This window comes from Leptonotus elevatus, chromosome 5 (genome assembly GCF_054856555.1).
Source record: "Leptonotus elevatus isolate MCC_2025b chromosome 5, RoL_Lele_1.0, whole genome shotgun sequence".
Taxonomy (NCBI): domain Eukaryota; kingdom Metazoa; phylum Chordata; class Actinopteri; order Syngnathiformes; family Syngnathidae; genus Leptonotus; species Leptonotus elevatus.
Window position 1 is genome coordinate 3,435,902 of NC_141243.1, and position 11,781 is coordinate 3,447,682.

At 37.7% G+C, this 11,781-nt stretch overlaps 1 protein-coding gene across 6 annotated transcripts in view; it reads right to left on the reverse strand.

The window, feature by feature from the left end:
• slc4a4a (solute carrier family 4 member 4a) overlaps positions 1 to 8,852 on the reverse strand; it is a 44,067-nt gene extending 35,215 nt beyond the window's left edge. For 2 of the 6 annotated variants that reach the window (XM_086077223.1, XM_086077221.1), the window contains exons 1-3: positions 8,635 to 8,839; positions 7,253 to 7,328; positions 1,891 to 1,964 (exon numbers count right to left, since the gene is read on the reverse strand). In XM_086077223.1, coding sequence (XP_085933349.1) covers positions 1,891 to 1,964; positions 7,253 to 7,263 — 85 coding nt within the window. In that variant the 5' untranslated portion in view covers positions 7,264 to 7,328; positions 8,635 to 8,839. Of the gene's footprint in view, positions 1 to 1,890; positions 1,965 to 7,252; positions 7,329 to 8,634 lie in introns of all 6 variants that reach the window. The other 4 variants (XM_086077220.1, XM_086077222.1, XM_086077224.1 and 1 more) reach the window with 4 other exon arrangements.
• Positions 8,853 to 11,781: the final 2,929 nt, after the last annotated feature.

An 11,781-nucleotide genomic window follows, 5' to 3' on the forward strand; every position in this document is an offset into this window, starting at 1 on the left:
CCAATTTTGTATGAGAGGAACCATATACATTATATGTTCGTATTTTTTTTAACCGTATTTCCATTACCATGATTTCATTCTCTTAATATGTTTTTGATATTTTTCTAACTTTAATGTACAAAAATATCATTTTTATTATATTTATTCTGCGTTTTTGCTGTGTTGTCAAGATTTGAATGCATGTTTTAACCATTTCATTACAGCACTTAAATCTGCTTTTTTTTTTAATATATATACATACTTTAATTCCTCTCCTTTACACATGATCATATTCCTCTCGTAGCACAACTGAATGTTTTTACTTCCCTTTCCCAGAAATCACATAGCAATTAACTGAACTTTAACAGCATCTTATCTTTTTCGCAGCAACAAGACATGCTGTCATTATCCCTGGGTGATATATTTCAATGAAAGAACATCAAAATGTTTAAATTCCAAGCAAAGGTCATAGCTGCACTATTTATCTTTAACTTCCACACGCTGTGACACGGCGTTCCGATATTCCCTGGGCGGAAATTTCACTTAATCGGGGGTCTAATGAGATAAAATAGGCCTCCAAAGCTACTCTGCCAAGGTTCATCGTGTCAGAAATGTCACGCTGCCTCTATTTTTTTTTCCTTATATCAGTCAAACTTTGATCAACTCTTGAGTTCAGTGGAGATGATTATTCCAGCAGAGGATCCACACAGGAAGTGTGAGTGGGTTCAAGCTAAGGTGACAGCTGACAAAACTCCAGTGTGACTTCAGCACGGACTGTGCGGTGAGAACCATCTGTACGACTATGCGTGTCACTGCTTTTGTACTTGACTTTCTTGAAGTAAAATTAAAGCAGTTCACTCCAAACAATGAACACTGAACAGCCATTTGGGTAATGTAGTTCTCTTACTGTGTGTCGTGTAGTGCTATGCAATATGGACATTTTATTATCTATATAAATAATTTTACAACAATATATTTCCCAATATAGTGTTTTTCCTTAAAATTACAGAATTATAATGGCGAATTTCTGTTATTTTTTCTAAAATGAAAAAAGTCTGTCAAAAATAGTGTTGCGTATTGACGTCTTTTTGGCTAAGTATTTATGTTGTATATATTTAAATATACTAAATTCATTAAAAATATATTTAAATATAATTTTTTTAATTCTTTATACTAACTTTTTATTTTCATATTAAAATGTATTTGTTTCTGTGTTTTATTTTCAATTCACAATATTTGTATTAACTATAAAAAATATATATATATTTAAATAAAAAATTAAATATTAAATGTATCAAATAATAAATATATAAAATTATTATATTGAATATTTGTTCATATTCCTTTGATAGTACAATTGTATCCTAAGCAATTGTCAATGGACACTTATCTTTTATGTTTACATTATACAGTGTATTAATGGAATTCGGTTCACAAACTTAATTCATTCCGCAACATGTATTCATGAATTGAATTGTTCACAACCCAAAGCAAATTTTCCCTTTAAAATGCCCGTAATTAACATTAATCCGTGCAGTACTATCATTTTACGTCATAATGACGTCTAACGTGTTCAAAGTTACCTTAATAAAAGCAACAATGTGATATTATGCTTCTATTGGATGCCACAAAGGCGCAGGCGTACCTAATGAATTGGACCGCTAGTGTACTACTGTGGCTAAGGGAAGTCCCATCTGTTAGTCATACAGCTTATCTTAGTTTAGTGTCCTTTGTGTGTTTGGAAATAAAACATACTGTTAGTATTAATATGAAACCCTTGATGAGAAATGATACATATAATTATAGAGTGTATGTTTTTGTCTTGTCTCGTGGATTAGCAATGTAAACAGATGACCGCTCACATTTTAAACAAGGGGAGGGCATGTGAAAAAAGGGCGGCGTTGAACGTACCTTCCACCTCCTCCTGGTCGCAGATGTGCTTGACGAGGGACGCCCCGCGGTCCAGCACGGCCTCGTCCTCCATCCTGTAGTAGTAAAAGAGGAAGAAAGACTGCTCACACCTCTCCTCCAGCGACAGCGTAGAGCCATAGCGTCTGGGCTCGTTCACCTGCAGCAGGTTAGGACTAGGGCTGAGTCGGGTGCTGCTGGTGGCGCTCATGTCACCCGCCCCCCAACCCCACCGCCGTCCCCCAATTCAGGGGACCTAAAAAAAAAAAAGGAAACCCAAATGTGTGCCGCCCTTGTACGAGGGCAAAGTGCACAGCCGGCCGGTGCGCCGCGGGTTGTGTAGTGGAGTTAATCTGGTGGGTGGGAGGTGAAGGCAAGGACAGGAAGTGTCTGCTAATTGGGTTAGCTCACGCCTTAATGTAAACAATCAGCGGACATTTGAACTCATTATAATGACCAAAATGTTACAGGGAACCACAGGGATACAAGAGCCACATGATATGACATATAGAGAGACCATTATAAAAAAAAGTTTACATAAATATGTCTTCTAAATTTATCATATCACAGAAAAAAAGTGTTGTTAACAATCGTCAAGTGTAGAAAATGAGGCTTCAAAATTTTGAAAAATCAAGTCTCCGCACCATAATGTTAACAGTTATTCAAATGCAATGCCTACACTCAAAAATAACCCAACTATGGGTCAAAAATGGACCGATCCTCTACTGAGGTCAATTTGACCCAACAACTGAGTCAAGAAATTGGTCTTTTAGTGTAAAACAATTCATATTGGTCAGATCCTTTACTTGGGTAATTTTGTATAGAACAACCCAGAAAATTGGGTCAAATTGAACCATAAAGTGGATCGGTCCATTTTTGATCAATAATTGGGTTACTCTTGACCCAACTGTTTTTAGAGTGTACACATAACTCCAGCGGCTGGATTATTACGGGGCTTTTTTCACGCTGTGACAACGAGGCGCTCTAAAGCGGACACACCACCGTTAAACTTCTGTCCACTCACATCAGACACTTTTTTTCCAACCCTCGCTTATTTCACCATTCCCTGATTGATGCGCACACACTCATGGCTAACAATGAGGCGTTCTAAAGCCGCCACGTGGCTAACTAGCTAACTGCACATCACAACTGTGCCAAATAATTGCTGATACAAACAAAAATCATTATAGTGTAGGGGAAGGGCGACTCATTCTTGAGCTGAAGTATGTCACTGGTTTTAGCCCCCCCCCCCCCCCGCCCAAAAAAAATCAGAAAAACTGAAATGGTGAGTGGTAACGTATTTACAAACAAATCCCTGAATTCACTTTACAGGTAAGCGCTTTTTTAAAGTTTTAAATACATTTTAGCCAAGCAGGTATGAAGCTCTCAAATTGGCCACTTAAGTGTGACTCCAGTAAAGTCATGACATCAAAACAGAGCAGTCGCTAATTAGTACAACCCACACAAACGTACTATAAAGCCTCTCCATATGCTCGGTAATGCCCACCCTCCCCTTCCTCCTCCTCCTCTTCCTGTTGCTCGCCCCTCCTCCAAGGCACAAACAAGTGGGGCATCACATGTCTGTCTACTCATCCGCCCTTACAGGATTACGCCGGCTTTGCTTAAACGACAACCGAGTCGTAACACCCACGACGACACATACGCACGCCGCCCAGTTAATTAATGCCAAAATCAAGAAGAAAAAAAAAAAAGGAGTCCGAGTCAGCGGGATTAATGCTGAGTGACGCCATTCGTAGTCAATGTTTAACAAACATCATTAGTGCAGGCCCATAGGAAATTATTAATGATGAATTCATTTGTTGGACCAGTAATATAATGTTTGACTCGTGGCAAAGCTATACTGCGACAGTTTAACACATCATTGAATAATACAATTTTAATTATTTTTTTAACGCATGATTTATGACCGCCCCTTAAATGCAAAGCCTGTACTGGGGGAATTCCATTCGCAACGCAGCAGACACGTCCACGTCAAAATTTAGCAGTAAAAAAATGTAATGATAATGCATATATTTGTGGAGACTAGGGTCAAGTTGTATTTTACAATTTTAAACACGTGCAGAATGTCACAAGTTACCACATGTTAAAGATTAAATAGCTCCTATCCATCCATCCATCCATCCATTTTCTTAACCGCTTGTCGCGGGGGCGCTGGCGCTGGAGCCTATCCCAGCTGGCTTCGGGCAGTAGGCGGGGTACACCCTGAACTGGTTGCCAGCCAATCGCAGTAAATAGCTCCTATGAAATGGAAAAATGTACTGAGCTGTCACCAATGTCTTACAAATACAATTATGCCATCTAGTGGCAGAAAGAATTAGCTCAACACAAATCAATATCACACTCGTTTTTTACAGTACAGTACATCTTTTTAATTTTAACTCATTTTTATGAATTCTTATAAAATTACTGTATCAATGACTAAAAGATGCAGCCCATATTTATATTAGTTTAACATTTTCCCTATTTTATGTTAACAAGAATATGAAAACTTAGGGGAAAAATAATTTATTGTACATTTAGAACAGATATAAAAATTGCGATTATTCTTGAGTTAACTATTGAAGTCATGTGATTAATTACGTTTTAATCTTTAAAAAAAATATAATAATAATAATAATTACGTTTAATCGCCTGACACCCCTAAATGTTATATATCAAATGTAGTAGTTTACTCTGTATCAGTGAGTACTCAAAGACTGAATACTCCTACTAATCCAATCTAAAAAAAAAAAAAGTGGTATCGAACATCCCTACATAAAAAAATAAATAAATGCTTTAAATACAATTCACGGTTACGCTAATTGTAATATGTGTCATTTGTGGGAGCCCTTTGTATGCTTTCTTCAACAAACCGACCAGTCTCATCTTGTGTTACAACGGGACATTGCTGGCAGGCTAAAACCAAACAAAAAAACAAAATGTACATTTCTAGTTGATGACTGAGGTTTTCTTACAGTGTCTCCTCTACTCAACTCAACTCAACTTTATGATATAGCGCTTTCACAAGAGCTACACAGTGGATGTCCCATAAGACTACTTGTAGTGAACATTTGCTCCTAATCTACACATGGCAGATGTCCTGGTTTCACCCTCACAGGACATTCCAAGTGTAGCGTCGTCACTGTACCGCACTAATCTACACAGTGGGTTTCCCCAATAGTGGCCAGCCCAGGTTGTTCTGCTTGCAAGCGACCATCATTGCCATCTGTTGATTAAATTGAGGTACAACAAGCCAACCTGTGCTCAAACTAAACAAACTCCTTAGGCCACACAGAGAAAACACTAGATATTATGTTGCATATTTATATAATCCTGTACTCGGAGCATATCGGGCTACTTTTGCTTTTAATATGCTACATATTCGGTGCCTGGGCCTTTTTTTTTCTTCTTCCCATGATTCCACTGTAATCTCTTGACTTTACAATCTATTGTTTACTGTACTTATATGTCCTCTACAACAGTAGTTCTCAAACTGGAGTCCAGAGACCCCCGGGAGTCCATGAGCCATAGTTTGGTGGTCCGGAAAATAATATATAATAATAAATAGATTATTCCTCCCTACCTTTACCTTGTACATTAGAGTAGCTACGCTTTGTAAAAACAAACAAATTATTTTCAATTCAATTTTTTTATGCTACACGGTAAATTCTGTAGAGTAAATTTGACTCTATTTAGAGTAGTACCATAGAGTAATATTTACACTTGGAAGACAGTCAAATAAAGATTTGGAAAAAAAATCAATAAAAGTGATTCAATGGTTGAGGAACAAACTCACGATCTTCAGCTTGGGAGACAGGTGATCGACTTCCTGAGCCACGCAGCTCCTGCTGTGCATTGCTATATCGCTCTTGTCAGCTGGAATCTTTGTAGCTCGAAGAGACCAAAAATGATGTTTTTTGGACTCCTCTTGGACATAAGCAAACAGTAGGAGGGGCATAGCCCAGGCGGTAGTGTAGCAGTCTCCCAAAGTGAAGGTTGTGAGTTTGTTCATCAACCCTTGAGTCACTTTTATTCATTTATTTATTTCAATTCTTTATTTTACTCTCTTCCAAGTATAAATATTACTCTAAAACTGAGTATATTTGGTCCCATTTTAAAATCTAAATTGTAAATTTATTCTGCAGAATTAATTTAATGTGTATTTGTCTTTGACAAAATGAAACAAAAACATTGCTTCATTTTCTGAGTACCGCTATATATGACTACTGTAAGTGGATTATGCTAGTTTTCCTTCTGATACACCACAATAAAACAATAAAGGTGGATGGCCTCTTTTATCCCCACGGTTCTGCCATAATCTCTTTACATGTTCTCTACAAGCTCTTTGGCGTGATTCCCCCCCCCCCCAAAAATGGGGGGGGGGGGGGTACACTAAATCAACCGGAGGTTTAATAATGTCAAAAAATGATCCAATGGAAATGATGTGCCGTTTTAAAATCGCAAGCAGCTGCACAGGAAATAACTTGCGAAATACATTCCAGCGGAATAATATAATCGTTCACAGATGTTCTGTGATTCTGCGCTATAAAGGAGCGTTTTTTTGGCGATCAATAAGCTGGACCGGAGGTATTACTTTTTTACTTTGCACTCTGGGCTCGCTATCTGACGCCTTGTCGAGATAGTCTATCTGTCAGGCCTCGCAGGGCACATGCAAAGTCGTGTATTGCATTGTGTGTGTCCAAGCGAGCCTTGGAAACATCAACAGACCCTGGAGGCAACTTACACTATACGGTGTCTGCGAGACATTGTGTAAGCATACATGTGTCGTTTGTGTCCTGCACGCCACATCATATGTGCGTGCATATGAGTGTGCGCATGCGCAAAGTTCACCAGGAAGATTGCTGTGGTTGTGTTGATGGTAGCCTGCAGAGATTGCAGAAGCGCCGGAGCTCAGTCTACCTGATCAGGTGGCCCCGCTCGGCCCCCATGCGAGCGGACTGTAACGTGCACCATTAACCCAGATCCGCGCCGACATATAAGATGTCGTTGAATTTGAGTTTGATCTACCCGCTAGGAGTCCAAGCCTCAAGAGAATAATTCGGTGATTGTTTTTGGCAACACTTATTCCAAATGTATAAATAAATAAGGAAATGATGTCTGTCACTTCCTATGGGGAACAAAAAGGATGAAGATCCGGTGATTGCGTTTTCGAGCACAAATTTACCTTGTAATGACTTGGTTGCTACTTGTATTGATGTTAAACTTTAACACGTTTGCACTTCACCTAACCTCCAAGAGACCAGCTCAACGTGCAATACAAACACAATCATTCAAAATTCACCCCTCATGGACTGCACGTCATGAATTGACCGCAGCGTTCCAAAGATCGTCAGGGGTCACTTACTTTTTGCTCATCTTTTCGGCCGGCGTGTCTTTTTAGTGGTCAGTGTGCCGAGCGGGACCCGGGTTGATGTTAGAACCTGACAAGAAATACACGCACACACACACACAATGTCAGTCCTGTTTGATGCCCACAAGATCTGCTATGAGATGAACATCCTCTTTCATGATGGCATAAGCTTCCACTTGCAAATGCAGTTTTTTAATAAAACTAACTGTTGTTTTTTTTTATTTTGTCCACTGGCGGGCGCACTAACCACCACTTACTTAAAATATGATGCAAAAATTTTGCGGTCATTTTTGTTAAGAATTGTTGGATTATTATTCTGTGGTTAAATAATATTAAATAGGAATATTTTCGGAATGGACTTGTAATTTCCATTAAAAAAAACAGGAAATAATTTGAACCTTACTGGTCCGGCCCACTTGAGATCATATTTAGGTGAAAGTAGCCCCTGAATTAAAATTAGTTTGACAGCTCTGGCTTAGGCCAAACAAATCAAATTGGCCTTTAAAAGCTAAACACAAACATACAGTATATATTTTAAAATTAATTCTAAGACCCGTTCGAAGATAAAGCTTTTTTTTTTTTAATTTATCAAAAAATAATAAATAAAAGAATGATTCTAGTAGCTGCGCTGTGTCAAAAAGATATATAAAAATGTTAACGTAAAAAAAATAATCTTAATAACATTTTGTATTTATTTACATTTTTTCCAATCAATGCAAGAAAGTGATTCCAGTAGCTGCAAAAAAAATTATTTGTTCTTTTCTTTCTCCCCAATTTTGCAAATGTATTTGAATTTGAAAAAAATATTTTTTAATGTATTACCAGTATCAAAAATATAGAAAAAAATAGTTTGTAATGTTATTTTATTTCATCTTTAATTTATGTATTTTTTAAAATTATTTTTCAATTTACACAAACATTGAAAAAAGTGATTGTCGTAGTTGCACTTGGTAAAAAAAAACGATATAGGATTTTTTTTTTATGTACACAAAAATGTTAAAATGAAAAATCAGTTCTCTTCTGGATTAGGGTTAACCCTAACCCTAAATTTTATAAATATTTTCGAATTTGCAAATAACAAATTCTAAAAGTGTTTCTAGTATTGTCAAAATGTACCAAAAAAATTAAGATAAAACAATTTTTTTGTTCTTTTCTTTTACCTTCATTAAACAATTATTTTAGAAAAAAAAACCCTCAATGATAAAAGAATGATTATAGTAGCAGCACTCTGACCCATGAAACAAACTCAACATAAACATTAACTTGTGTAGCACAAACATGTACACATGCATTACATATTTAAAATGTGTCTAGAAAGGAGATAAATGACCGCACAACCTAGTTGGCACCCACTGCGTTGTGTGTCAATGACTTACAGCAGGGAGTTAATCTTTGCCTCCTTCCTCTCAGTCTCAGTCCCACCGTGGCCGTGAAGGTGAACAAGTGATCGTTGGAAAGGAGCGCCTCTCCAGTTTGTAAGTGACGCTCGGCCGGCCGCCAGTCCAGGCCACTCCTCCTCTTCCTCCTCCTCCGCCTCCTGCAGCTGGGGGAGGACGAGGAAGAGGCGTGTTCCATTGCTGCTCCATCATCATCATCATCATCATCATCAGGTACTCTAGCAGCACTCTAACACAAAGAGATATGAAAGGCATGGGTAATAATAAAATAACACATTCAAAAATTGACTGGCGACCAGTCCAGGGTGTGCCCATCCTCTCGGCCAAAGTCAGCCGGATGACGATAATTAAAATGTAATAAATGAATTAGATTAAACCGTGGGTGACTGGCAACCAGTCCAAGGTGCACCCCGCCATTTGCCCAGTCAGGTGATGTTCCTCAATATTTCGTGGCAACAAAGTTCAATCAAATTTTAAATTGGGCAATTCAACAAAATATTTTTGTTGTTGTTAAAATTGGCTTTCCCGCATTTCACAACAGAACTCGTGGTCCCTTGTCTCCCAACATAAACATATAAGTAAAAAGGAATTTTTGGGGAGCAGATAACTTGCTTGCTTTGTTGTGCTATCAACATTTTTTTTTGTGACGTATCCCCTGTGAAATAGTTTTGCAGCCAAGTACCCCCTAATCAGCGCAACGCATTTCTGTTTGAAGAAAAAAATAATTAACCGAGTGCTGTGCCATCATTGTCTGATTTATTAAACTTTGAAACACTTTTTGTATTCATGTGGTCTCTTGAACGATTTGGAAATAAAACAGATATAACACAAATAATAATAATAATTTAATAATAAAGATTTGTGCACATACAAATTATTATCAACATAAAGTGTCATCTTTTGGGATAATAGTAAAGCTCCATTCACTAAAAGAAATAATTAAGTGACTTTTAAATAAAGTTTTTCAAGTGATTTACAGGTGATTCTAGGTGACATATGACAAGTTGGGTCAAACTATTGTGGTATGGGGGAGATGCTGTTTTTTTAGGACACTGAAATTGAATAGCCTACTGACTTCATTTTATTAACTTAGATTTTTTAGAAATATTTACATATACTTTTTAAATATATTTTAAAATCTCACGTACCCCCATTTGAGAACCATTGCTTTGTTGTGCTAAACAACAGTGTTACCATAAATGTCGATAATTTATATTTTAAAGCCGTTCCAACTTAAATGACTGTTTTAGCCCCCCAAAAAGTTTTTTTTACAATGTATAGAAAATGAAAAATACAATAAAATTGAGTAATGATTGTATTGTATTAACTTTTTTTTTTTGTCGTTGTTCATACCTTTGTTCAGTATTAAAAGAAAATCAAAGCATCCCTTCCAGTGTTTCTATTTCCAATCTATGAAAGGCACCTTCTGTATTTTCAATTTACAGCGCCATCTGCTGGTGTTACGTTGTGGCACACTACAACACGTGTATTCAAAGCCTTTTTTTTTTTTTACTTTAATGACCCTACATATTTTCATCAATTCCATTTTGTAGCTTTCTAGGACCTTGAGCTATTCACACATAAAAATAAAAAATAAATGAATTAGACCATGCACATGGGCAGCACGGTGTCCCTGTGGTTCGCACATCTGCCTCGCAGCTTTGAGGGTTCTTATTTTGTCCGAAATCCCAGCCTCTCCTCTCATTTTGCATAAACCTGATATTTAGGGGGGAAAAGTGCATTATTTTCATTAAAAAACAAACAAACTAAAATATCCAATGATGCGAATGTGCTGTCTGTATGTACCCTGCGATTGGTCGCAACAACCAGTCTAGGATGTACCCCGCTTCTTTCACCCAAAGACAGCTGGGAGAGGTTCCTCCTCACCCGCGACATGCTCTTTACTGTAAATGAAATTAATTTTACACTAGGTAAAAGGTTGGTCTTGATCTATAATGACTTATGACAAGTCAATCGATAACAAACAAAATTTACTGCAGAAGAGAAATGCCTTCACTCATTAATCTGAGGTCAGCTAAATTCAGTTACGAGTGGACACGTTTGCGTTTGGACATGAAGTCAACAGAGTGAGACAAACACACAGAAAAGCTTAGAAGCTAATTAAAACAAATGGTTGCTTCAAGCCAAAATGGATGACTTCCTGTTCAGTTTCAAGCATGGATCACACTCTGCAATGCGAAATGCCATTGGAAATTAGCAGAACTTATAGTAATTGAAAACCCTCGGAACAACTGATAATTAGAGCAGCAACACATACAAAGAAAGTGTGTGATTCTAGATTCAGATTTGAACTTGTCTTGTTGATTAAAAATGAACACTTAAAAATCTTCGATATATCAAATTAATTTTGACATGGAGTGAATAGAATAGCCTTAAATACTCCGTACGTGAGCACTGGGCAAACCGTGCTTTACATCACTTTTATTTTGCACCAGTGCAAATGTGATGTTTTTATTCACAACACATAATATTGTATATTATAACATTGGGAAGACATATACGGAAGACAAATTGGCGTTGGCGGGGATCGTCCCACATGCATAAGTGTGTAACGCAAAACAGATGCAGCAGCCATGCAGGGCATTTCAGACGAAGAACAGAAAGCAGACAATAACATTCAGGGATGAATTGCATTCAAAGTTCACCGTGGCGGCTTTATTTTCAATACCTCTTCAAAGGTCTTCAATATTGTCCACGTGGTGTCTCCTTAAAGGGAGGGCTTTCAGGGGAATGTGCGTCGGCTGGACGACGCTTTGTTGTTGGGAATGTCTATTTACGTAACATTTGGATTCCGGCTGTCTCTGTACTGGCTTTCACCACGCTCCAGGGAAATTGTTCCAGGAAACGCTGTTCCATTTTCCCTGAAATTGCACATATTGACATACGATGACATCCACAAAGTGTCTCTGTAGTGTCTCCTAGAAAGTTTCCCCTTGCAACATAGAATTTGGCAGATGTGTCTATTATGAGTAGACCCTCAAAAAGGTCTCAAGAAGCCATGGCCAAAACAATACAGGAAGTCCACCATTTTGGTGTGTAGAGAAGCGCGTTCGTTCGGTAGCACCCTCCAGAATTAAAACAAATTCTAAGGAACTGAGCGATAAA